Source organism: Balaenoptera ricei, chromosome 7 (genome assembly GCF_028023285.1).
Source record: "Balaenoptera ricei isolate mBalRic1 chromosome 7, mBalRic1.hap2, whole genome shotgun sequence".
Lineage (NCBI taxonomy): Eukaryota > Metazoa > Chordata > Mammalia > Artiodactyla > Balaenopteridae > Balaenoptera > Balaenoptera ricei.
In genome coordinates, this window is record NC_082645.1 from 119,399,363 (window position 1) to 119,425,941 (window position 26,579).

Consider the following 26,579-nt stretch of genomic DNA (forward strand, 5'->3'; position numbering starts at 1 on the left):
GCCACATACCGCCAACGAAGATTCCGCGTGCTGCAACGAAGACCTGACGTAGCCAAATAAATAAATAAATAAATATTTTAAAAAATCAAATATAAATTTTAAGTTAAAAAACTCCACATCCAAATACATCTTGAGCAAAGAACACATAAAGAATGTAGCGCACTGAAAATGGTAAAAATGAATGTAAATAAAAATCATAAAGGTATCCAATAGAAGAACTAAAAACAGACTACAAAGCTTCAAAATTGATAGAAGGATCTGCAGTGAGCCTGTGCGTGGTGGATGGAAGACAGATGGGACAGAACCACAGACACCTGGTAGAACAACAAGGGAGCGGCTTCATCCTGGTTACAAAGCCCTGAAGCATCGTTTGGTCCTCATCTCCCTGGGAGTTAGGGAGTCGGGCACATATTATCCCTGCTTTATAGGAACAGAAACAGAGCCTCAGAGAAAAGGAGTTACTCTTCCAAGAAGCCATATTAAGTAACATACAGGATAAGGTATGTGTCTTTCGGGAAAACTAAGTCCAGTCCCCCTGAAATGAATCTTGGAAGCTGCGTTGCCGCTCTCCAGCCCTCGGGCGGTCTCCTCTAACGCGGGGCGAACAGCTTTTTCCCGAGGCTGCTGAGCGGTGGAGGGGTTCGGCGCTGTCACCGGGCAGGGACGCTGAGGCAGCCCCACCGCAGACGCCGCCCGCGTGCGCGCGCAGCCGGACAGGGGTCGGGGCGCCGCCGCGGGTCCGTTGCTAAGGCCGCGCCGCCCTGGCGACCGAGGGCCGCGGCCCCGCGCACGCGCCTTGGCGGATTCCGGTGCACTGTGGGATGGAAACTCGAGCGGCGCGTCCAGGCCGGACCTGGCGGCGGCGGCGGGGCCGGCGGCGGCCGCGGAGCGGGGCTTAGGCTCGGCGGCCGGCGAGACGCGGGCGGCGCCGCCATGAACGCGGCGGTGGTGAAGCGGACGCAGGAGGCTCTGGGGAAGGTGATTCGGAGGCCGCCGCTGACGGAGAAGCTGCTGAACAAGCCCCCGTTCCGCTACCTGCACGACATCATCACGGAGGTGAGCCCCGGGCCGGGGCGGGGGTCGGGGTGCCGGCCGGGGTTCATTGGGGTCGGGGCCGGGGTCCCGGTGCGCTGTCTGGCTGCGGGCCAGGGGTCAGGGCCCTTGTGGGGGTCGGGGTGAGGGCCGGGATGCGGGTCGGGGGTCACTGCCGGGTTGGGGGTCGGGACCAGGGCTGGCGTCAGGGTCGGACCTCTCGTCGCTGAGCGCGGCCCCTGCCCAAGGAGCCGGGCTTTGGCCGGATTCCGCGGCGCCTCTGCTCTCACCCCTGCGCTCCCCTTCGCGCCAACCCCCTGGGCCCCCTCTTCCGGGGAGACTCCCGGCCCCTTGGGGAGCATTCTTATTTCTTCCCATCCTACCCATGTATTTCTTAGAGCACATCTTCCACTCTACCTGGCAAAGCTGTTTCTGTGATTTTTTTTGCTGCGGTGTCTAGCATGTGGAGAGTGCTTACAAATCCCGGGAGAATGGAATCATTCTTTTTTTTTTTAATAAACCCCCTCTCCCCAAGTTTCCCTCCACCTGCTCCACTGTGGTCACTACATACTGGATGCTTAATCAGTACCTGTGGGTGAATTGATTGAAGGTGGTTTTAGGGGACCTGAAAAGAAGAAGCTATAAAAGAGCAGGTCAGTATTTGCTGATAAACGGCAGAGCATGTCTTGAGATTGGTTGTCTGTAAACTTTTCCCCACTGGCTGGTGAATTCCTGAGTGACGCGGACGGTAGCTTGTTTGTTGGCATATCCTGGGTACGGTACACAGAAGGTGCACGACAAACATTCATTGTTGAATGGAATCGGTCAAGGTTCCTGTAACTCAGGGTGGCAGCGCCCATTTCCGTGGTGCACCTGAGTGCAGTGTTGACCTTGGGAACTCGGGCATGCTCTTGGGGAGTTAGGAGTCAGCTCGAACTTGCAGGTGTCCAGGGGCTCGGGCTCCCACTCTTGCCCCATGTTTGTCCTTAAACTTCACTTCTCACTCTTTCCAGCAGGTGCGGCGTCTTACACAAACTTTGCTTTGCTCGTTTTTGCTATCTTACCTTAGCTTACAATGTGTGCCTCTCTCTGTTAAAAACCCTAATTGTGCTTACAGCTCTCTTGAAACCCACCCACATCCCAAGGGCTGCCTTGACTGGCCTCCCCCTCCTCCTAAGCTAGTGCAGCACTTAGACCTGCCCTGGACAGTGTTTGGGGAAGGGACGTGGCTGCGTGGAGAGGCTGGTGGGAGCCGGGCCTTGAGCTGCATCACCCCCGCCCTGTGGAGTAGGCAGGTAGCGTCCTCTAACCCAGGAGGGGTCAAGTCACTTAGCCAGGAGGTGAGTGGCCAACTACAGCGGTTGCCGCCCAGCTTCACACTTTCATTTTCTGCGTTAGTCCCATCTCCTCACTGAAGCAGAGCCAGGAAGGAGGCTGGGGGCCACACCTCGTCCTGTGGGTCTTGGTGTGGCCCTGGGCTCATGGTGGCTGCTGTCCCCACCTCCTGGAAGGTCGGAAGGAGGAGGAAGTTTCGGGCAGGAATCGACTTGGTTGGCCAGGTAGCCAGGGTGTGGGGAAGGAGTTCCGTGTTCCCAATCGGGACCCACTGGTCTGCTTTACTTCCTCAGGTTTTTCCTAATCTAAGGTCAAAATTAATTTCTCTACCTGTGTAAAGATAAATACGCTAATTGTCACCTACTCAATAAAGATGTTAGGACAATTGACATCTGGAAAGCATTTTCAGATAATATGTGCAGATCCTCGTACGAAAATTCTTCACTGCCCCTGAGTATTGTATTCAAATCTCCGTGTTAGTATTTTAGCTACTGCTAAACCAACTCTGCCTCTTTCATAAATTGAAGCACTGATCCTGCGAAATTCATGTCTCTTGTTGATTAAAATGATTGCTCACAAGTTTAACTGTGAGCACACTGGGAAAACCTCAAAAGGTTTTTCCTTTTGAGGATGCAAAAGTTCCAGGAATATTAAATGCAGGATACTCTTAATATTCCACCTGTCTTGTCAGGAAAAAAAATAGCACAGCTGTTCAGTAGTTTGAGGAATGAAAGCTAGCTTAATTAATAGCTAGCTAGTTGTAGCTTGGTCTCAGAGAAGGAGCCTAATATTAGTGTGGGACTGTCTTTTTTTTTTTTTTAAGGTAATAAATACTCTTTATATCTGACCCAGGACACACACACGTAGGCAATATTCATCCTTACTACATACAGTGCAGTCTGATATTTTCTTATCTGTTTTATTTAAAAAATGCTTATCGCTACCCATTACATTGACTTTATAGTGACCTGCCGCATTTTGAAAACCTCTGGTCTGAGAGAAGCCAGGGCCCTGGTGTGTCTGGAGGTGGGGAGGAACGGAAAGCATCACCACCCCCAAAGCCTGACTGAGGGGTAACTGGGAGGTCCAGGTTGACTGAGGAGAGGAAGAGGTGGGGGGAGAGCAAAAGTGATGTGGCACAGAGCAGCCCTCTGTCCCAGGAAGTGAGTGACACGGTGGTGAGGAGAAACCCAGCTGGGAAGTTCCTCTTCTTCCCAAAATCCATGCTCTCCACTGCCCTGAGCCGTCCTCGCAAGAGGCCGTTTCCTGTTTGTGGACCTCTCGGGGCCTCCTCGTGGTAGTGAGGCTAAGTCCATACTCCTGATGGCTTCGAAGGCCATCCGGTCAGGCCCCTGCTGACTCCCTGGCCTCAGGCTCCTCTTGTCAAACTTCTTCTGGCCCCTTGAACAGGACCTAGTTGGACCTTGTGGGACTGTTTCTTTTGCCTGGCACGTGCTTCCTCAATACCTGCTCCCCCAGTTCTTCTCCCGTAAGCTTCTGGTCTTAGTTTAGATATGATTTGCTCTGGGAAGTGTTCCCTGACTCCCCGGGGCCTCCTGCACTTGGATTAGGAGTGATCCTGTCCCCCCTTGTAGCCCCGCGGGTCCATCGTGTTTACCTGTTGTCACAGCCAGGCTGAGTTCTGTGAGGACCAGGCTGGCTTCTGCCTGGGACGAGGCCTTGCACGTGGCAGATGCTCAGTGCTCGTTGTGTCAGTGGGTGAGTGACATCCTGGGGCGTAGACAGATCCAGGCGGCCCTTAGCGTGGGCAGTGGGCGAGGCCAGGGCACGGGCCGTCCCGTGGGGTGCTGACCACAGCCTTGCTTTATCTTTTGCAGGTGATCAGGATGACTGGCTTCATGAAGGGCCTCTACACAGACGCCGAGATGAAGTCCGATAACGTTAAGGTAGGTTTGAGGCGCCGTCCCTGCTCGCCTTCGCGAACAGGGTTTTTGTGAGCGGCGCGCTGTGCTGGCCCCTCGCTCACTGCTGACCTGTGGCTGGCATGCGAGGCCGGTGGCTCTGGGAGTTGCCACGCGCCCTTCCTCACTTCGTGGTCTTTGCGGCAGCCGCCTAGCACGGTAACGTTATCCTGGAGAAATGGAATGAGTGTTCCAGAGGTTAATGCTAGCCCACCACCTAAAACTAAAAGCTTTACCGAAGATTTTATTTTAGTGGTGGTTGTTATAAAGAGTCGGGATTTCTAAATTTGACACACATCTAAAAATAGCTTTTTATCTAAACGGGAACTGTGCCTGTTAGACGTACTGAAGATAATGCAAGCTCTTTTTGAAGTATTTTAATATTTGTGTTTTAAATGGAAATCTTTCAGGATAAAGATGCCAAAATTAGCTTCCTTCAGAAGGCCATAGACGTGGTGGTCATGGTCTCCGGAGAGCCACTGTTGGCAAAACCGGCTCGGATCGTGGCCGGGCACGAGCCTGAAAAGACCAACGAGCTGCTCCAGAGAATCGGAAAGTGCTGTCTCAACAAGGTAGCGCCGCCCCCGAGCTGGAAGCTGCCGGCACGGGAGGGATGACCAGACGGGGAGGGCAGGCCACCCAATGGAGCCAGAGGTGTTTAAGGAGGGGGTTTTAACCCTGTGCTTGCAATCTGATCCCACCTCTCCTGGAGCCTCAGAGTTGCAGAAGTAGTTTAAAGCTGTATGGTGAAACAGATAAGGCAGTGCTACGCACAGGGTCTACGAGCTGTCAGTATCACATAGGGACTCCGCAGGCACTTTGCTCGTGGGCACGTGGCTGGAGGCTGCGTGCCCAGCCTACTGAGCCCTGCATTCTTTCTCCTTTTGGGCCTCCTTTCAGGGCAGGTGACTGTTTCCAACCGGGTGGCCGGAGCAGCTGCTTTTCTTCGTCTTTGGGGCTTGTGGGACGTCCCTGTTCTCTGCCTGCCTTTCCAGCCTCTTGGGTCTGCTTCCCTCCCTCTTTCCCTCCTTCCCTCCATCCCTCCCTCTCCCCTGGTGGGTGTTTGCAGAGCTGTGCTGCCTTCAAAGAGATTCCATTTCACTGCTGCAGGGACTGGATTTCCTGGGATCCTCACCATGGGCTAGAATCTTGCCTTCTCTGGCCTCAGAGTCCAGCCGGGGCCATGGGAGCAGGTCATCCCCAGGGCCTGCCTTCTTTGTGGGATCTGAGTAGCCCCCAGGGGAGCAGAGTTGGACCTCTATCAAGGGCGTGGCTAATAGAGCCCTTCATGGACCTGATGGGCTGGCGGCTAACCTTCCATGTTACCAAGATGGGAAAGGTGGGTTTTAGCTCACACAGCAGCAGTGGGAGATGGGGAGTGGGATCAGACTGGCCCCCAGGGCCTCAGGATAGCCTCGCCCTGGTGTGCTGGGTCCAAGGCATGGAGACGCAGAGGCTGATCTTCCAGTGCTCTGGCTTCTGTCCCCTGCCCCCACCCCCAGATCCTTCTTGTTGATCATCTTTCCAGAAAGCAAATCTGACTAGTCTTCCTGCTGAATCCCTTGCCCCCAGCTCCGTGCACCGCTCACGAAGCCCCTCTCCTCTGCTCCTTTCCTCTCGTCTCTCGCCTTGTGCCTGCACCCCTGAGGTCTCCTGCCCTGGTCTCACTCCCTCGCTTGTGCTGCTGGTTTCTCTGTGCGGAGCTGCTTCCCGGGAGCCGTGTGGGATTGGCTGCTCTTGCTGGAACCCCCGTCGTGTTCCCCCAGCGCACTGACTTTTGCTTGTTGTATTTGGCCGCCTCGCTGGTGTGCAGCGCGTCCTCGGCCCAGGGTCTAGTGCCTGGCGTGTAGCAGTCACTCAGCGCAGGCTTGCGGAAAGCGGGAGTGTGTGGGCCAATGGGATTCCTGACCCGAGGTGTTCAGAGACTCTGGGGGGCGGTCAGGGATGCTGCAGAAGGGATTTTGGCATTTGATGGGGCTCCAGGTAGATCATTCCTTAGGCCCTTTCGGTGCTGGGCCTCTGTGGCCCCGTGAGAAGTGAAGGGTGTCGTAGCGTCGTGTGGTCAGCTTTGGTGTCCTTGAACAGCACACACGTCCACGCTTGGCAGCTCGGGTAGAAGGGACCCAGGGTTCATTTAGCTTGAGCGGACTGTGCTGTTAGCGCAGCGGTGCTGGAGGGGACGGTGAGAGGAGATGCTGTACGTTGTCTGTGATAACGTTCATTTCCTTTTAATATTTTATCCTCTGAAATCCATTAGGAGACAGAGGTTCCGTTTAATGAGCCATCTTTGAATGCTGACATCCATGTTTATTAAATGTACTAATTTCATCGCAACCTTGCATTTTATTTCCTCACGTGGGGACAAGCTCTCCAGCGACGATGCGGTGAAGAGAGTGTTAGCTGGAGAGAAGGCGGAAACAAAAGGAAGGTCCTCACTGACGTCGAAACCTCAAGAATTGGATAATAAGAACGTGAGGGAGGAAGCGTCCAGGGTCCCTAAAGATAAAGCGGTGAGTGCAAGTCATGTGCGTCTGAAAATGAAGTGATGAGGCTTCTTGTGGTTCAGGTAGACAGTTATAAGTGATATTGTTATCCAGCTTTTTTTTTTTTTCCTAGGATAGAAGAAACTCTGAAATAAACGAGAGAAATACAAGCGGAGGTCGAAAACAGAAAGAGGAATTAAAGGAAGAAAACAAACCAAGAGAAAAGGAAAGGGACAGGGAAAAGCCCAAGGAGAATGACCGAGACAGACACAAAGATCCCGAGAGAGACAAGTACCACGAAGGGGAGAGAGAGCGGGCCAAGAACAGGGCCCGGCCGGAGAGGGACAGGGCCAAGGACGCAGAGCGGGAGAGGGAGCCGAAGAACGAGGGCGGAAAGGAGAAGGAGAAGCGGAAGGAGAGGGAGAGAGAGCGCGAGCGAGACGGGGGCCGGGACCGGCAGAGGGTGCGGAACGGGCAGCACGGCGGGGACCCCGACAGGGAGAAGAGCCACGAGCGTGATAAGCCGGAGAAGAAGGTAAGTCCTGTTGGAAAACCTCCGCCTTTAACTTGGAAAGGGTTCGTGGTGTTCTCCAAAATGCCTTTGGTCTTGGTTGTAGTGTGATTAGGAAACTGGATTTCTTTGTCACCAATTGAAAATTCTGACAGTCGTGGATTCCTAGGAGAACCTTAAAGTGACACTGGGTTTTGCTTCTCCTGTCTGCTGTGTGTGTGTCTTTGGGCGTTCCCCTGGAGACTGGGGCTCAGTGGGTCCCGTGGCTTTGTGAGCAGCGTTTCCAGGCAGCCTCAGTGAGTGTGGTCCCCCGGGGTGTGGGCAGGGCTGCGTTTATTAAGGATTAGGGCTACTTTCTAAGTCTCTGAAGCATTAGCAGATGAGTAAAATGAGACCTCAGTTTACTGAATTTTGTTTAATTAAATTTTCAGGTAAATTTAGGATTTTCCAGAAAATTCTTTTGGTTTCAGACACTGTTTTTTACATGTGCAGGTTATTTCGGACTCGCTGTAGATAGGGTAAGTCTCCTGGCAGGGCTGGCGTTGCAGATGCTGGTTCTTGTGGGGACATCATATAACTGTAAAGTGTCCTGGGCAGGTCCTGGAAATCCTCTGGTCTCCAGCTGCTAGAAAGGAGGAAGCTGAGGTCTGGAAAAGTACAAGGTCTGCTGGGTGAGGCGGCCAGGCGGTGAGGGGCCAGCTTGCTCTTCCCTGCCAAGCCGGCCTCTGGTTTTGTGGCCTTGCATCCCTGGCACCGGGCGGTGAGCGGGCCCCGTGGGACAGACTGTGCGCCAGCCTGGAAGCTGGCCTGCTCGGTGGTTCTGTTGGCTGTCAGTATGCTACCTGGGACCCTGGGGTCTCCCAGGGACACCCCGGAGTCAAGTAACCCACCACGGCGTATGTGTCATAAAAGCCTGGTTTCCCATAGGGGTTTTAGAAATAACAAAGACCTTCCCCGTCTTTTGCTTCTTTTTAGAGGTCTAAGAAAAGTCTTTTTCACTGAGCCGGGTTTAGTGTGGTGCTCGGACATTCTAGCGCACTTTACTGTGCACGAGGCAGCCCCTGCCTGGGGCACCTTCTCAGCCCTCCAGGCCTTCAGACCCAGTGTCCCACCCGTGATGTTCACTGAGGTTGCTGGTGATGTGACTGGTTTTTTAAGTAGAGAGACAGTTCCAAAGAGAACTTTTATAGGTGGATATATGGGACGTATTGGAGCCACGAGCGAGTGACGGTTTTGTTTAACGGTGTGTGAGACCAGGGTGAACGGGCTGCGTTCCTGCTCCTAGCCAGCCCTCGTTGGCCGAAGGCAGGTGTTCAAAGACTTGTCGTGGTGATTTTGCTGGACTGGCCCTTCTGTGTCCGTCTGGGGCTCCTTTGTGGAACAGGGCTCGGGCGCAGGCTGCTGTCTCCCCCAGGAGTGGTGGGGCCCCCAGAGAGCCGGGCCTCGAGGCTTCCGGGAGGGCGGCCCCGGGGAAGAGCGACTCGGCTCTCCCGCGGGCCCTGCTGGGCACTCTGCAGCCTCCGGTCGAATCCCACGGCTTAGAAGAGACGGTGGTGAGACGTTCTCAGCCTGTGGAACAGCAGGTGCGAAGGCACTCTGAGAAGTCACGGGTGTGTCCCCGTGTGGCGGTGGAGGATGAGTGAGGTCAGAGTGACCACGTGTGGGTGCTGCCCTCCTCCCACATCTGCAGGGAACTGAGCACTCTGGGCTGGGGGACCCCGGGCACAGAGCCCGGCCCGCACAAGAAACTACTTCGGATACGGTCTGCTACCTTCATAATTAAGTTATGAGGACAGTTAATTGTTGGAGTATTCAACAGGCATCCATTGCTTTTCACGGAGGAAAATCTCAGTGATTGTGTCTCTTCTACTTCTTATGTCGAGATATGTGTTTCTGAGAGTTGATTTAAGTGTGAGATTTTTTAAGGTGTTGATTTAACATGCTTACAGTTTTCACGTCATTTTTGTTTTGAGAGTGCTTTCCTGATGTAGCGTCTGAAGACTTTGCTCAAAAAGAACCGCTCCATTGGGAAGTGAGAGTGGTTCCTTCACAGAAGATAGGAGTGGGGCGACTCCCTCGTTTCCGGATTCCCTGTGTGTCCCTGGAACACCTCCAAGGAGTCTGGCCTGGTGTAGGGACCGCGTGGGCCTGGGAGACACTGCCCCCTACAGTCCCCTGCGAGGCCCCGCCTCTGATGCCCTTGGCCTCCTGGTCAGCCCCCGGTGGGCAGAGATCTTGGATGGGCCTTTGGAGATCCAGGCCACACGGCGACCGCAGGGGGTCGGGGCTGGGATGTGACGTGGTGCTCCCGTGTGAAGGGTTATCTTGTTGTTGGTCAGTGTTAGAGGAAACATCTCGGTGCGTTTTTAGATGTTACAGACTTGAATAATTCTAGAGTTTGAAAAAAAAAATTTTTTTTTTATAGTCCTCAAGCTCAGGAGAGATGTCTAAAAAGTCGTCAGATGGATCTTTCAAAGACTCCAAAGCTGAAACAGAGGTAAAGTTGAAAGAATAATTTTGAGAGACGTAAACCCGTAGCTGTGTTGAAATAGTAGGTGCTGTGTGGTCCTCCCCCCGTCCACGGAGGCACGGGGCGGGGCGTGGCGGAGGCTCACACACAATAGGGCCATATTTATTTTGTTGTAAAAGTACCGATTTAAATGGTTTACTGCCTGTAAAGTAGGTGGAGTGTGTTTATCGTTTGTTTCTCTGCGGTGGACTCTTGGGTCTCCTCGTACCTTTATGCGACAAGTATGATGTACGGTGTACGGAGGGGTAGGGCAGTCATTTGGGAGAGGATGGAGGTGGCACTTCGGAGGAGTCTGGGAGAGGATTAAGTCACAAGGCAGACAGGGACCGGAGGGCCGGCTGGAGGGACCCGTCCAAGCTCCGCCTGGCCCGGTGGGACCCCGCAGTGCATTTTCTGTGGGTGAGGTACAGGCCAGGCCGGGCTGTCTTGGGGAGGTTAGACTCACCCCAACTTCATCGTCCAGTCTGCATTTTCAGAAAGTGTATCCGGGCAGCCACAGGCAAGATGGACAGGCGTGGAGTGGAGGCTGGGAGGCTAGTTAAGAGGCCCTCATGGCAGGTTGAGGGAGGGGTCGGGCCAGGGAACTGAGCCAGCGGTGGGAGGGACGGGATGTGCTGTTTTCTCTGATTTGCACTCTGTTTAAACACATCGTGTACGTTTTCACTCTCAGAGTCGTTCACAAATGCATTGAAGTAATTAAGCATGTAGCGACACAAGTCGAGTCCTCGTAAACTCATCTGACGAGACAGTGATTCTCAAGGTGTGGTCAGTGGACGGCTGACCTTTTTAGGGCTGTACCAAAAAGTGGAATTCTGCATTTAGAGTGAAAGAGCTTTCAGCTTCCTTCTAATTCACGCTCTTAGGTCTTAAGTGCTTAGCTGCACTGACTTGGAGTCAGTTCCCCTTTGAACGCGTACGGATATTGTTGTGTTTCCTATTTGTTCTTCCTTGAGCTTGAATAATAAATCTGCTCATGATGTTGCTCTGTGATGCATCAATTAATTTTTTTTTTTCATTCTCTTTTCTTTAAGACTGAGATTTCCACTAGAGCATCCAGGTCAGTGACGACAAAGACATCAAAACAGCGATCCAAAAATTCAGTGGAAGGTACTGCAAAATTTATCATACAATGTAGCTGAAAATACTAGATTCTTTTTTTTTTTAATTTATTTTATTTTTGGCTGTGTTGGGTCTTTGTTGCTGCGCGCGGGCTTTTCTCTAGTTGCGATGAGCGGGGGCTGCTCTTCGTTATGGTGCACAGGCTTCTTATTGCAGTGGCTTCTCTTGTTGTGGAGCATGGGCTCTAGGTGCGCGGGCTTCAGTAGTTGTGGCACGCAGGCTCAGTTGCTCCGCGGCACGTGGGATCCTCCCGGACCAGGGCTCGGGCTCGAACCCGTGTCCCCTGCATTGGCAGGCGGATTCTTAACCACTGTGCCGTCAGGGAAACCCAATACTAGATTCTTTGCTTTAATCACAACATCTAGTAGGAAAAAGCTTCTGTGACTAGAAAGCAGATTTGCCTTTGGAAGGAATGAACAAAGACTGTGTGAAAACGATGAAGATACATGGCTTTCACACCCACATGCCTGTGCATGCCCTTGCACACGTGTGTGAGCTCACGACACCAGGGGCAGAGTACACCTGCGTGATCTGTGTTCCAATCTAAAAGGTGTGATTGAATGTTAATTTTCCAGAAATATTTATCAGTCATGCGTGTCTCACTGACTCTTCTGAATGGGTAAAGCTGGTTTAGTCCTGATGCAAGATGGACATCAGGAGCACCCTGCCCTTAGACAGGTGATGTTTATACATTTAAAACATAGCAGAAAATGTCACTGGCAGTCATGCTAAAAGCTGAAGCTGAAGCAAACGGGCCTGGCCTGGGTTTGCCCGAGGATGTGCCTCCTTATGACAGACCAAAAAGTAGGGAAAGAATGTCAGTCCAATGCAGGGAAGTACAGTTGGAGGCCGGCAGTGTCGGAGGCTTTCAGTGGAAGCATGAAGTTACTTTGAATGAGCAGTACTAGTTCCTGAAAAGTCATCCTTTTCCTAAATTGTAAAACTTAAAGAAGTATGGCAAGAATGTAGTAGTTGGAATTTTTCACTGAGAAATTGAACTTAGGTGGTAAGTTCCACTCTTTGACATCGATAAATGCTTTAGTGAACTTTTTTGTGCCAGAAACTTTCTCTCCCTTTTGGGCGATCTCTGTGGGATAGGTTCCCAGGGTATAATTACTGGCACAGAGGGCCATTATGGACATTTAAGGTTTTTAGCTACAGTGGACACTGTCTGTACCCTCTACCCCACACCTTCTCCGGGGATTTGTTTGAAAGGCTTGCTGATTTTGATAGATGGAAAACACTCAGGGTCTGAGTGTTCTTAATTTGCATTAGCTCCCTGTACGTTAAGGACATCTGCCAATTTTTTTTTTTAAGTATTTATTGTTTTATTTTTTTTATTGGGGTATAGTTGTTTTACAATGTTGTGTTGGTTTCTACTGTACAGGGAAGTGGAGTTCCCTGTGCTAACAGCAGGTTCTTATTAGTTATCTATTTTATACATATTAGTGTATGTATGTCAATCTCAATCTCCCAATTCATCCCACCACCACCCCCTGCTGATTTTAAAATAAGTATTTGTTTCTTATATTTTTTTTCCACTTTTTTTATTCTAATTATGTTTGGTTTCTGACTTGCCTAGGTGTTTAACTTTTATGCACTGGAAGCTGGTAGTCTTTTTTTTGTAGTTTGTCCAGAGATTTGAGAGATGAAGGTTTGTGTTTTGTCATACGTTTTAATATTTAATCTTTTTGGTTATCTCTTCATTTTAATTCATGGTGTAAAATGAGGCTCTGAATTTATTTTTTCATAATAACTCATCAGGTATTCCAGGGTCACTTACTAAATAATTGTTCCCTTCCCTCCTGCTCTGTGATCTCCCCACATGCCTTTTGGAGTCTGGAGTCTGGTGTTTCTGTTTTTGTTTTTTCTCTACTGTTTTCTGTTTCACTACTAGTTCCCTATCATTTTTCTTTTCAAAGAAGTTTTAAGCCCTTTTATTTGCTATTCTTCCAGATGTATTTTATAATCAGTTCATGAGTCAAAGAATCCCACCTCCCACAAAACAAATGGATCAGGATATAATTGGACTTGGGTGAAACTCAGGCTTTCATTATGCTGGGAAGATTGGATACCTCTACTTTCAAGTTAGACAGGGGTCTCCTCCTCTGTCGAGACGTGTGTTGGGTGCTTGGGTGTGTCTGTCAGTCAGGGATTGCTCGAGTGTTTGTTTTGTTTTCAGTTTTTTGGGAAATGGTATCTTTCTTCCCCTCATTAATTTTTAGTGATCAGTGTTGGAATATAGAAGCTTTATTGATTTTTGTAAATGTATCTTAAATCTAGCTTGTATTGGATCTTAACCCATAATTGTTCCATTGATGTTTTGATTTTCTAAGCTGATGGTCGTATCATCTGCTTTTCTTTTTTAATAACTCAGGATGTTTGCATCTGAGTTAACCGGTAAGATTGAACTGTAGGGTTCCTTTTATTTGATCTTTAAGAGATTTGGTTATCAGAGAGTTGCCAGCTTTATGACATTAAGGTTTCCTGAGCTGTCGACAAGTTGGTGAACTCTTTCTTCCCTGCCTGCTAGTCGGGCACTGACCTCACCCCGGGTCCTTGCCCAGCAAAGCTGGCACTGCGCCCTATCCTGCTGCCTTGCTTTAGCGGGTAGCATTAGGGAAAGGGTCCAGCACCCAGGAGGTGTGCGAGACACAGGCCCTCTGTGCTCCCGCCGAGGAGAGAAGCCTTCCCTTTACTAGAGAGGGAGGGCATCACGTTTGTTAGACATACTTAGAATCTTAAGGCCATACTAGAATCCCTATAGGATCCAAAAAACATTCTACATAAGAATATGATCATTTTTGCTTATTCTTAACTAGTGGAGACTAGCAGAGCAAATCACTTTGAGTTAGTGGGTGCATTTTAATTTCATTTGTTCGATAAATATGCAGCATCACAGATTAAGTTTAATACGTATTTTCATTGTGCAATTTCCTGTTAGGAAGAAGGGATTCTAGAACCAGTGAAAATAGTCTCTCCCCTGAGAAAGAACGTAACTCTTCCAGCAGTAAAGCTGAGAAGGAACACACCGGGAAACAGCTCGGTAAGACTGAGTGAACCCCGGGAGGCTGCGAGGGAGGGTTTGCGACTCGAAACCTTTAGCCGCCTGATGCCTTGCTTCCGTCTGGTCATTAAACAGACGGAGCCCTGTGGGTGGTGCAGAGGAGATGCGCCCTGTTTGCCGCGGGCCCGGGCGCCAGAGCACTGTTCTCGGCCCCACGTGCAGCAGGGGCAGGGGGACTGCGGGCCCCCTTGTCTGAGCCGCAGGGCTGCCCCCGCCGTGCGCGGATTCCCGTCCGTGACTCCGTCACTGGCCGAAATCGTCCATGTGAGCCTTCCTTTCTTAATTCTGCCAATATCTGTGGAGTACCTGCCCTCGTGGAGAGTATGATCTAGAAGGAGAAGACAGATAATAAAGAGAACTCAGGGTGTATACATTCGTGTTCGTTAACCATGAGTCTTTTGAAGGGAGATGAAGCCGAGAGAGGTGGAGGGGGGGCGTAGGCAGAGAGGGCCCCTGAGGAGGGGGTGTCTGGACAGAGTCCACTAGCGTCACAGAGCACATGACCTGTGGGTGTCCAGGAATGGCCAGAGGCCCCGAGCTGGGAACAGGCCTGCCTGTTTGAGTGACTGGAAGCCGGGTGGTGAGGCTGGAGCAGAGAGAGGGCAAGTGCCAGGAGAAGGGGCTTGTGAGTGGGCAGGCTGGGGGCATGGTAGAATAGGTGGGAGCGAGGTCCCGGGGGGCCCAGCAGGAAGAGACAGGCTCTGGCTTAGGTTTGATAAGCGCCCCCGTTAAAACTGCAGGGGCGGGAATGAAGGCCGGAGAGCAGGTAGGTGGTGCTGTGGCGTCCAGGTGAGAGGCCGTGACGGCTGGGACCCAAGGTCACTGCTGCGGAGATCGGTGGGTGGGGTGGGGTAGGCTGCTCTCACGGAAGGGGCGACAGCGCGCCGATGGACTGCACGGCGCCTGTTAGAGAGGAATCCCAGGTGGGGTCAGTCGGGGGGTGTCTGGCACCTCCGTGATGTCATTTACTGAAGTGGGGAAGGCTTTGGGAGAAGCTGGTTGGCGGATCGGTTCTAGAGGCCTTAAGTTCAAGATGCCTGTGCTGAAACAAGCAGGTGGAGGTGTTGGGACAGCGGGCGGGCGTGTGGGCCTGGGGTTCAGGGGGAGAGCTGGAGAAGCTGACGTTGAAATGAAAAACTTGGGGGTTCCCAGATTAGCGTGTGGGCCTTCATGCAGTAATGGACTCCGGGGAGCGTGGAGCCCAGGATTCGAGGGTCGGAGAGGAGGAGACGGCTCTGACAGAGGAGACAGAGGCCAGCAAGTTGGGGGGTTTGGAGAGCCGGCGCCCTGAAAGCCAGGGGGTTCCGGGAGAGGGAGGGGCTTAACCAGCGCTTCTGAGACGGGTCCCGTGGAGGCTGAGAGTTGACTGTTGAGTTGATGGGACAGTTAGTTGGTGACCTTGGCATAAAGCCTTGTAAATCCCAACCAAAGCAACCAAACGCAAAAACCTTTGCAATAGTTTAATCTGTTGTTAACTGTTTTATGTCAGGAAGAAAGGAGGATGATATTTCAGCTAAAATTTTAGACCCCATAGTGTCTGGATTAAATAATGAACCAGATCAGGAAACTACAACTTCAGAAATAGGTAAGAAAAATATATTCTTTAGTTTAAATTCCTCGCCACTTTGGTATGAAATATTTACATCTCACTGTGGTTATCATTATTCTTTATTTTTCTAACCACTTTAAAGTTCATCAGATTTTTTTTTCCCACAGTGTACCGAAGAACAGAAATGACTTGATAGTCTGTTTGCTTTAATTTGCTAAGTTTTATGATAAAGAAGATTAACTCAGCTTTAAGTTAACCTTTACATGCTTTATTATGTGTAACATCTTTGCATCTAAGTCAAAATGCTTTCTTTATCTTACTCCTGGAATTTTAAAAAATGTCTGGATAGTTAGAGAAATTATCTTTCATTTCTCCTGCGTGCTCTGCTGTGTTGTGTTGAGAAAATGCTCCACAAGAAATATTTTAAAGTGCTTGCTCGGCGCGGCCGGGGAAAGTGTCCCCGTGGCTCCCCTTTTACACTCGAGGCTGGCGTGTGTGCACCTCCTCACCCTGCTGATGCCGTGTGATTAGACGCACGGATCTGGAATTTCGGTGGGGTGATCCAAGACCGTAACTGTATGTAGTCTTCTGTGATGTTTAACTACATTCTTCAGAAATATGGCAATTCTTGAGTGACATTTGAGGGGAAAAATAGTGTAAATCTTGCCCCCAGGGAAAGATAAAAATTTGTCTAGGCTGAACTTGCCTCGGATCTATCTGGTGTTTTAACATTCTGTAACTGTAGCTAGGATAACAATAAGCCCATCTTTCTGTACTCGCGTTCTCCCTTTACTAGTTTTTGCTTTTCTAAGACGGTTGTGTCTGCAAGCCGTCTGCTCCGTCGCGGGCTCAGCAGTGATGGTCTGTGGTTATTCTGTTCCAAGCAGGTCAGCTCTGTGTGGCTTATCTGGGTCTTGAGCAGTGTGGGAGGACTGAATGACCTAAATTGGGACAGAATGAGTTCTTACGGATGAAAATGCTTTTCTCAGGGGCCACGCACGTTGCAATTCAGCTGCGTCTTGTGATGGTTTATTTCATTTCCGCGGGAGCTTTTCTCAGCCACAAGCGGATCCTGTGGGGGGCGGCACGGGGCAGTCCTGGCACCGCAGGAGAGGGGAGTGGGTGGCACGAAGCTTGAGGGAGGGCTTGCCCTCTGCAGGCCCTGGATGGCCCTGGTGGGCACACCTCGCATTCCAAACCCAAACCTGCGTACCTGCTGGCCTGGAACGAGCCGCACAGGTGTGCTCTCTGAGCCAGGGTCTCCTTGTGGGTACACGGGTGTGAGAAGACCTGCCTTGAGGGTAAACGAGGTGATGTTCGTGAAGTGGCCGGCTTGTCACAGACGTGTCGTACACCATTGCTTTAGTACCGATCACGTTATGTATAAAGTTTACCGAGAGCCCCGAGTCAGGGTGAGTCAGTGGTGTTCTGAGATGGTATGATGGATTTAAAATAAATTGGGGTAGTTCTTTAGACGTATGTTAGACTTTATGGATCTTTACAGATCTTTATCTGCATGTGTGAAAATAATAAAAGCTCAGTGTTTAAGAAGCACAGAACATTGCAGCAGGCGATTCTCAGTTGCGTGCTTTGCGGAGATTAGAAGGAAGCCTGGTGCCACCTGCTGGCCGCCAGCAGAGTCCTGTGTGCTCCGTGTCCCTGGGTGGTCCCGGTGAGCCTCCCTCCCCGCAGACCCTTCCTCCCTGCACACACCCCGGGTCCCTGTCGTCACAGACGTCGTCCTGCACTGGCAGTCATTTTACTTCCGGAATTCAGGGTTTGCCAGCAGTTGTTAGGGCTCCTTAAGTTCCCAGACTGATTGTGGCTTCCAGATCCAGGCCACTGGGTCTGTCCTCCCGGTCCCCTTCCTCTCCTGGCCAGCACTTCAAACCAGCGCCTGGCTGTGTCGTGCTGACCGCTCCAGGGCCTGGCTGGCCTGCGTTATTACCATTGGGGTGCCCGGGAGAATGGGTGGGCTTGGTGGTTCTCGTTTGCCTTTGCAGGTGGATTGAAGAATCCAACAAGGAATTTATCCATTTCTTTTCAAAACATGAACGTCTCCTTCCCCTGCTCACATCGTCACGCAGGCTGTCTGAGGAGACTCGCTCCTTCTACAGCTGTTTGATCGTCTTATGTTTTCCCGGAACCTTACACCATCCATGTCTTCAGTTTGCTTGGGTTCTCTCATTTCATTTTGTTTTATTGTTTAGACGTTTTCATTATGAAAAATACAGAAAATACATAGAAAGAATAGAATGATTTGCACCCATGTACCTCTCACGTAGATTCAGTAGTCCTAACATTCTGACATACTTGCTTCATCTGTAGTGACATAGTTTTATGAAATATTTCAGAGTATTTAAAAAATATTTTAATACTTTATCTGTAAATAATTCCATTTAAATACTTCAGCATACACCTCAAAAAAAAAATGAATGTTCCTACATAGTCGTAAAATTATTGTTGCACCCAACAGACTTGTCATTCCCCAAGAGCTTCTAAAACCCACTCTGCATTCTTATTGTCTCAACGATGTTATTTTTTTAAAAACCAGGATCTAGAACACACTGTATGGTTTTTATTATTCTTTTGGTCTCTTTAACCTCTTTGAATCTGGAATAGCCTCCCTTCCCCCACCTTTCGTTCCAGAACATTGACTTTCTGGAGAGGTGAGGTTGCTTGTCCTGTACAGCGGTCCCTCCTCTGTGTTTGTCTGATTGCTTCCTCGTGGTGTCATTTAACTTATGGCACACACACACCCCCGCCCCCCCGTATTTCTGTTAGATCTAAAGGCCTGATCAGATTTGGGTTGAAGAGATTGCTTCACCCTCACCCCTACGTAGGTGATGCTGTGCCCTTTACCTTATGTCCTGTCAGGGTGCACTTAATGTCTCTGCATCCCATGATATGATGCTAAGGCTGGTCACTGGGCCAGGCAGATCCGCCCATTTTAAACCCTGGTTATTTGCATTTACCCTCAGATGTAGTCAGCACCTCTGTGCAGCTGAACTTTGCACAGAGGCCTGGCAGAACGGCAAGCTGCTTGTGCAGTGCTGTGGGCTCTGCGCTGCTTGGTGAGTTTCAGGGAGAGTGACTGGTGCAGACACCGTGGCCCCAGCCGGTGCCCCCAGCTTTGCGCAGGTGATCTTATTGGGGTGAGAACCCCCTCAAGGTGTGGCGCTCTGCCCACGTCCTCACCTGCGGGGCTCAGTAATTGCTGCTAACTCAGACAGCAGATTGTGCTAATGCACTGATTTTTTTTTTTTTTTTCCAATTCATAGTAATTTTAATTTCTTATGGGTGCGTTATTTTTTTAAAAGCTGTTGCTTGGCAAGCTGGTTAACCTGCCCTCTGATTAAGAATCGATTGTAGTATTATTAGTGAATGATAGTCTGTTTCTATGTTCTTTCTGTTTGTGTGAATTTGGGGTCTAGTAAACCTTACTTAAGAATACCACTAGAAACGTTAAAACAACCATCATAGGCCTCTCAAAAAAGTAAAGAAAGAAAGAGCTTTGAGGAGATAAAATTGTGCAGAGTGTCATTGGTCTCCTCAAGCTACGGACAGAAATAATGCATTTGTAATTTACTTACTGTGCTGGTGGGTTTTGTACAATATAGAAAATATTTGATACTTTCAAATAACATATGACAACTTAAAGTTATTGGGGTGTTTTCTTCTAAAATTGATAATCTACAGCTGCCTAGCTTATACTTATTTTTAGATTTGTTTGTTTTAGAACTTAATGGTATTTCTTGTTGGTCCTATGAGATATCATAAATAATTAACTATAGACTTGAATCAGACTGTTTAAGTCAGCATCGTTTTTGCAGATCAAAAAAAAAATTTCCTCAGAAAATTATATGTTGTCTATTTTATGTAGTTCCACTATATAAAATCAAGCAGTTCTTTGATAGTTAGTGACAGTTTAATTCTGATATAAACTATTTCTTTGAGTACTTTTAAGAAATTATAAGATCGTGTTTCAGGAAAGGGAACATTTTCCTAATTTTATTTTTGTCTCCTGATCCATTTTAGAGAGTGTGTGGGACCCTTTAGTAACGGGTCAGGTTTCCTCCCTGGGTCCTGCCACAATTCAAAATCTGTTCCCACAGCACCGCTCCTTTTGTTTTTACTAGGAAAAATGTTTTATTTCTCAGGTATTTGGTGTTTTTTTCTATTTTTATAAACATTCGCACATCAGTCAGTTATCAGGAGGCAAGTATTTGGGAGCTTTTGACACGTCTAGGGCTGTGCACAAGGCCAGAAATATTTTTCCTTTTCCTCCTGCTTTCCTGAAGTTGCAACCTATTTGCAGCTTGTGACTCCCAGGCCTGGCTGTTGTGGGGAGATGAGAGGAGACTGGGAGTGTCGGGTGGTCCTGGAAATGGGGGGCCAGGTGCTTTGGCTGTGGGAGCCCAGGCCTATGCCTGGGCCACGTGGGCGGGGTCTGCTCACGTCTGGGTGCCCCTTCCCGCTCTCCTGATCCCAGAGCCAGGCCTGGGAGGAGTGTTCTAGGTGCGTTTTCTAGAAGCTGCCCTGGGTCATCCTTGGGAAGCTTGCGGTGGGGAAGCATAGATAAGTAAGGTGCCGCTGATGACCAGTTCCCTCTTAATAACACATTTAACTGTCTTACATCAGGAACAAAGGAAGCTAATACTCACTCAGCTAGTGTTTCTGATGCGAATTCATCTAGCCTGCAGCGAGAAAGTGCTGAGCCAGAACCAGCAGTAAAGCAGAAAGGTGAGAAGGGGGCCCCTTGTCAACCACTCCTGTCCCGTGAGGGAGACCCAGCACCCCAGATGTGGCGCTGCTTGTGTGGACGCCTCTCATCCCAAGGCCATGGCTGCAACCACAGGTTCCCTGGGTCTTTGACGCCCCCAGAGAGTCCAGTCCCTTGTTCTCCACACCATCAGGACAGAACGTGGCAAGTGGCTCACTTTTGCCTTTTTACAGAAACTAGAAAGCATGTTCTAGTCACTGCCTGATGGCAGCAGACTCTCCTGTGTCCCCAGTGTTCCTTCTGAGGTACTGTGGCAGAGCCCGGGGTGTCGGGACGACAGGAACAAGCCTCAGTTGCTGCTGGGGGTCCCAGAGGCCGAGCTGCATCCCCCAGGTTTCAGGTCCAAAGAGGACTTTTAAGCAGCTCAGAGCGCTGTCACGACCGTGACTTTTCTGTCTGTGATGTTCTCTGAGTGTCTTAAGTCCTACCTCAGTGGGGTTCTGCTTTTGGCATAATTTTTCTCAGCAGTAAAAAGAAGTCGTGGTAAAGTCCACGTTCAGCATTTGCTTTTTAAGGCCCTGGAGCTCCTTTGAGCATGGAGGGGTGCACGTGCCCCGTGGCACGTGAGTCGTGCCCCAGTGCCAGGCCTGGTGCTGGGTGTTGGGACCGGGGCAGCAGGGGCACGGCCAGGTGAGGGCCGACGTTTGTCAGTTTGTTCCAGTAGAAAATGTTGGTTGAAGGCCTATACTATGTGCTAGGCCCTAAGGCAGTGAGTGCATGAGTGGGCAGAAGCCAGTAGGTGCCCTAAGGGGTGCTGGGGGTGGTCTGGGGGGAGGGACTCTGCACCCTCTGGGGGAGGGTCAGGGAGAGCCTTTGGGCAGGGGCAGGGGTGAGAGCTGGGGCCAGTGGCCACGTCAGGGAGCTTCGCAGCAGGAAGCCGATGGCGTTTTTACGATGAGTGGCTGAGCCCTACTCAGATGGCCTCCACGTGGGCAGCGCAGCGCGTGGTCCAGAGGCGAGAGCGGCCTGGGCTGTGGCGTGGCGGGGAGGGGGGAGCGGCCGAGTCTCAGGCGCGCAGACACCTGAGGGCAGGCTCCCCGAGCTCAGGGGGGGCGCGGCCGGCTGTGAGGGTGCGCTCACCTGGGACGAGGGACGAGGGGGACAGAGCACCTGCACGGGCCGCCTCGGCCCCGGAATCTGGGGAGGAGGTGGAGCCGCAGAGGACCTGGGCATCCGCGAGGACGGGGCGCCCAGGGCCCGGGCCGATCTGTGGGCGGGGCTGCCGTGTGCCCTCACCACCTGGGCATCAGCTCGTGACTCAGCCACCTTTCCGGGACCCACGGCCTGTCCCCAGCGACGCCGAGGGCATGGGCTTTGAAGAGAGTCTGGGGGTGTGGCGTCGGGGCCCCAGTGGCCCAGCGGCTCTCAGGCTGGTCTCTCCCCCGCACACCAGGCGACAGGGCCGCGAGGAGGGCGGCTGCGGCTGCTCTGCGTCCTGCTGGGCAGCCCCCGTCACCCCGTCTTCCAGAGGCTCCGTCTGGAGCCACGCTCCCCAGGCCTGTCCTCGCCTTGTCCCTCTGTGGGGCGGGACCTCCGGGAGGCTCTGTGTCCCACGCAGATGGGGTCCTGGAGGGCTCCCGGGTCCCCCCGATACCCTGAGCGGGGGCCCCCCCACCCCTAGATCCGCCCTCTTTGGGGCAGCGTTTCTGTGGCTCTGACCACGGCGTCCACAGGCCACCCAAAGCGCTCGAGGTCCCTCCGCCGGCGCACAGCTCCGGGGTCTGAGGGACGCTTGTCTGTCACGTCTGTGTGTCCCGAGGGTAAGCTGGGCCCATCCCTGGGGGGCGTCTGTCCAGGCCCTCACCTGAATCCAGGGAGTTTTGGGGCTTCTGCACACGCGTTCATGCATTTTAGGAGTGTAACACAGAAACCTTCCTGGGTCCAGCCACCCCTGCAATGCTTCACTCGTTGACTGTGGCCGCGTCGGTCACGTTTGTCCCCATAAAGCGGCACTTGAAGAGAAAGGGTCCTGGGGGAAGAGTGCCAAGGCAGGCCCGTGTGGGGCAGAGACACTTTCTTCTTATTTAGGAGCCGATGGAGAAACACTCGCTGCTGAGTTATGTAAGACGGGCTCTTGTTTGCTTCCATCCAGAGCCTTGAAAATGCCCCAAGGTGTGTTCGCCAGTTCACCCCTGGCTCGTCCCACACACGTGGAGTCAGTCCGTCCGTGGCTTCGAGGCTCTGGTCACCTTCTCCCTCTTCTGTTTCGTTCATTCCTCTCTTTGATGGATACGCTTTCTTCTCATCGCTGCTTCCTGTTTTCATGTATAACATGTTCTGATTCATAGTTTTGTTTGTTCTTTGTCTTTCTCTCTTTGAAAATAAAGCAGTGGCAGTAGGAAACTAGAAAAAAAGCTATGAGGAAATGACCATTTTTTTCCCCAGTAGACATCCAAAATTATTAATTATGTTTTTTTTTTTTTTTTTAGGTGATTCTCCTAGTGATGCAGGTAAGGAATAGCCTTAAGTAAATCTGTTTGGTATCAATTGTGTACGTGTGTATAGATATTAACATGTACTCTCAGACTTAATGTTTTACAAATTGTATAGTGAAAGTAACTTAAGGAAACTACACCAAGTTAAGATTTAATTTTCATATTTTATGAAAATATGTTTAAAAAGAATACATTTCAGAATTTCTTCCTGAGTGTAAACTGTATTTCCAATAATCAAATTCTGATTTTACTATTTTCTAATGTATAAAGTCCTTTTACTTTAAATAGTAAGAGTAAATTTAATTGTCTTAATATTCTAGTTTGGGCTTATTGTTTACTGATTAAATATTTATCAAAATGAACAAAACTTTATTCAGATTATAAAAATAATATGGTACGGAGCCAAAGTAAAAAACCTTAAAAATGCAGAAAAATATGAAGAAGAAAATGAAAAGCACTGGCAATCCTCCTGCTCATAACTTGAATGAATGTCCTTCTAGAACCCCACCTATGTTTAGGTAATTATCAGATATGTTACCCTACTCTGTTGATTATACATACATTAACATGATGACTGTTTTATACGAGGGTCTCACAAACCGCAGTTTCCTGAAGTTGCCTAGTGTCTGTCACTGTTGTAAATGCTGACGGGTGAGCGTCTTGACACGAGGTTACACGTGTCCACTTCTTTCCTTAGCTTGTATTTCCTTTAAGTTCAATTGCTGACTTGATTAACCTACCTTTTGAATTCTGTTTCTTGAGAAGTTAAACCAGTTTGTATTCCCAGGGTTTGAGTGTGCCCGTTTCCCCAAATCTCCCCCCAAATTTAGATATCAAGTGTCTGTTTTAACTTCATCAAAATGATAGATGAAAAAAAGCTCATTTATATTTGCAGTTGTTTGATTGCTGTCTCTTCACATATTTACCAGTTGTTTGTTTCTTTCTTTGTGAACTGCTGGTTGGCTTGCTGTCCGTGCAGAAGGAGACATTGGACCTTCTGGCCAGGAGAAGTGTGAGGTGCCGGAGAATTCCGAGCTGCCAGGCGAGCTCCCAGCCGCCGTCAGGTTCGTGTGCTCTGGTTCCCGCCCGGGCAGGTGCCCTGCTCCTCTCTGTACCTTCCACAGCTCATTTAATGCTTGAGCTTAATTGTGAGGAAGTATGTGTACAAAGAAAGCAAAAACTGTTTAATTTTCTTGTATCCGAGGTGTAACTAACTCACATAGAATGTTTTAGAGATTTAGGGAAATTCGTACTTGAGGCTAAATTATGTCATGGTTTGATTCCTGATAGTTATGTTACTACTTTTTGTACCTTAAAATTAACGAGAATGTAAGATTGAAAGATGGATACTTTTAGACTTGTCAGGTTAATGGAACGTTCTTACTATTCTGCAGACTATGTCCTAACTGGCATATTGATGGTGGCCTGGAAATTAGCATTAACATTAATGTGGGTTTTCATCTGTCCACTTTGAAATGTGCAAGTGTTTTGTATCCCTTTTTAGGAGGATACCTCGGCCCGGGAGCGCACGGCCCGCGCCTCCCCGGGTCAGGCGGCAGGAGAGTGCGGAGGTGCTGACGTCGGACAGGTGAGGCCCTGGCATTCGCGTTGGCACCGAGGGGCAGGGCTTCCCTGGCACTGGTGGGACAGGGATGGGTGAGGATCGTGCGTGTGCTGAGAGGTGGGGGCGGAGCGGGCAGCAGACGGTGCAGGGAGCACTTGCTGTTGAGTAAAAGAGAACCCGGGGTAGACCGTGACCTCAAACCTCGTGCCTCCACACACTTCAGATAGAAGTGAGGGAAATCACAGGTGTTCGTGCTCGTACGGTTATGTCTTTACAGTTACGGGGAAAGTGGATTGCCCCCATATCTAGATAGAGGATTTTCTAAGCATAAAAACAATTAGGGGAAAAATAGGATAAAAAAATTTAAAGGCTTAATTGCACAAAAATTAAAAAACAGAAGGTGGTCAGAAAGTCATGAGCAGTATAAAGACAAGCCTCAGGCAGGGCTTATAAATTTTACAAATCTACCTGTGGATCCAGTACAGAAAATCAAAACAAAAAACTAGGAAGACGAAAACAGGCTGGTCGGAGTGGGCTTCAGATGGAACGGGAGGCGGGGCCTGGAGGCGGCGTAGCCGTGTTTTACGTGTGGTTGCCGGGGAAGCGGAGGGATGTGCAACGTCAAGGGAAGTTAGGGGTCTCTGTTTTTAAGACGAGACGGCTCGCACATTTTTCTGGTGCGGGGGATGGTCCAGTGGAGAGGGGGAGGCTGGAGATGCCGGCGTTGCGGGGTGGGGAGAGGGGACTGTGGGAACAGAGCCCCTGGGTGGGCCAGGACATGTGGAGGGAATGGCCTCAGAGAAGGCCGGGAACTGGCGGGCGGGTGAGATCCCGGGAGGTGAGACCCTGGCTCTTCATCTTTCTCCTGAGCCAACAGCGAGTCTGGGGGAGGAGGAGCAGGGCTCAGAGGAGAGAGGACGCGGTGGACAGCGTCCTCCACGAGAGGGGCTGGTGAACGGACGAGGGCAGAGGTCCTCATCCGGGGGCCGCCCCAGCCCGGGGCCACGTCTGGGGACGTTTTGTAGCATCGTGACCGGGGAGGAGGTGGAGGGGAGGCCCTTGGCATCTCGTTGGGGCTTGGAGCCGAGGATGCTGCTGAACATCCTGTGGAGGGCAGGCAGCCCCAGCCCAGAGGTCTGTGGGGTGCCTCCCGGGGCACGTGGGGTGAAGTGATGGGTCAGCATCGCTTGGACGTTGTTCTCCAGCCGGAGTTGGGAAGATGGGTGGGGGTGGTCACAGTGTGGGTGCTTGGATTTGCGGTTAAGCATTTGCTGTCAGTGGCAGTGACAAGGCATCACCCTGGGAGTGTGGCTAAGAGACGGATGCGGGAGAATCTGGGGACCCTAGAGCCCAGGGACTGGGAAGGATCATTTCTCAGCCCTTGAAATCCTCAAGAGTGAAGCCAGGAGCCTGGAGTGCAGGGGTGAGGCCCGGGGTTGGCAGATGGCGGCACTCATAGTGGGGTTCAGGGCGAGACTCTGATTCTCGGGGAATCTCTGACAACGTGAGATTCAGAGTTGGGAGATTTTAGGGAGAAAGATCTGGAAGCCTCCATAAGCACAAGGAAAACCTTGACCCTCCTCGGGACCTGGCGGTCGGAGGCCAGAAGGAGGAAGGCCTCGCAGGGCAGGCACGTGGCGGCAGCATTCGGGGACGAGGGTGAGGATGGAGAGGGTTTGCTGAGGGGAAGGATGCGGGGGAGGGTTTCGGGAGTTGGAAGTGGTGGGATGTAGGCCGACGGGGTGTGCAGAGGGTGTGGAAGACCAAGGACGAGACAAGGTCGGTCCTGGTAGGGCAGGACGGGCAGCTGGGAGTGTCTGAAGACCCTGAGGATGGAGCTGAAGGTGTTATTGGGAAGCGGGTGTTGCGTTGAGAGCTCACACCCGAGTGCAGGGACTCCTTCCGGACCTCCCATCCCACTGAAGGGTGTGTGTGCACGCGTGGGTACGTGTGCTGGAGAGATAGTGGCAGGGGGTGAAGGGTATTCGTTGAAGCGTGACTGTGTCAGGTTGGTAGGGAAGAAATGAGGGCAGGAGGGGCTGGTGAGGAGCCATGGAGTGTTTGAGTCTGGGGGCTGTGGTCCAAGTGCAGGCGCAGCAGAAGTCAGTGCCTAAGCAGCAGGCAGCTGGCAGTGGTCTGCAGCGGGGTGACAGTAGGAGGGGCAGTTCCAGCGGTGGCCACTGGAGGCAGGAGAGAGCCCTTGGATGGAGGCGGTTACCAGGGAGACCAGGTCAGGAGCCCGTGGACAT

At 51.0% G+C, this 26,579-nt stretch overlaps 1 protein-coding gene across 7 annotated transcripts in view; it reads left to right on the forward strand.

Annotated features, from left to right (window-relative positions):
* Nucleotides 1-809: 809 nt before the first annotated feature.
* The window catches only part of TRAF3IP1 (TRAF3 interacting protein 1), a 64,834-nt gene continuing 39,064 nt past the window's right edge, over nucleotides 810-26,579 (forward strand). For 2 of the 7 annotated variants that reach the window (XM_059929078.1, XM_059929079.1), the window contains exons 1-13: nucleotides 813-1,056; nucleotides 4,206-4,274; nucleotides 4,700-4,861; nucleotides 6,656-6,799; nucleotides 6,906-7,307; nucleotides 9,709-9,780; nucleotides 10,845-10,920; nucleotides 13,877-13,978; nucleotides 15,489-15,584; nucleotides 20,190-20,291; nucleotides 22,761-22,781; nucleotides 23,746-23,830; nucleotides 24,271-24,354. In XM_059929078.1, coding sequence (XP_059785061.1) covers nucleotides 934-1,056; nucleotides 4,206-4,274; nucleotides 4,700-4,861; nucleotides 6,656-6,799; nucleotides 6,906-7,307; nucleotides 9,709-9,780; nucleotides 10,845-10,920; nucleotides 13,877-13,978; nucleotides 15,489-15,584; nucleotides 20,190-20,291; nucleotides 22,761-22,781; nucleotides 23,746-23,830; nucleotides 24,271-24,354 — 1,538 coding nt within the window. In that variant the 5' untranslated portion in view covers nucleotides 813-933. Of the gene's footprint in view, nucleotides 1,057-4,205; nucleotides 4,275-4,699; nucleotides 4,862-6,655; nucleotides 6,800-6,905; nucleotides 7,308-9,708; nucleotides 9,781-10,844; nucleotides 10,921-13,876; nucleotides 13,979-15,488; nucleotides 15,585-20,189; nucleotides 20,292-22,760; nucleotides 22,782-23,745; nucleotides 23,831-24,270; nucleotides 24,355-26,579 lie in introns of all 7 variants that reach the window. The other 5 variants (XM_059929085.1, XM_059929080.1, XM_059929083.1 and 2 more) reach the window with 5 other exon arrangements.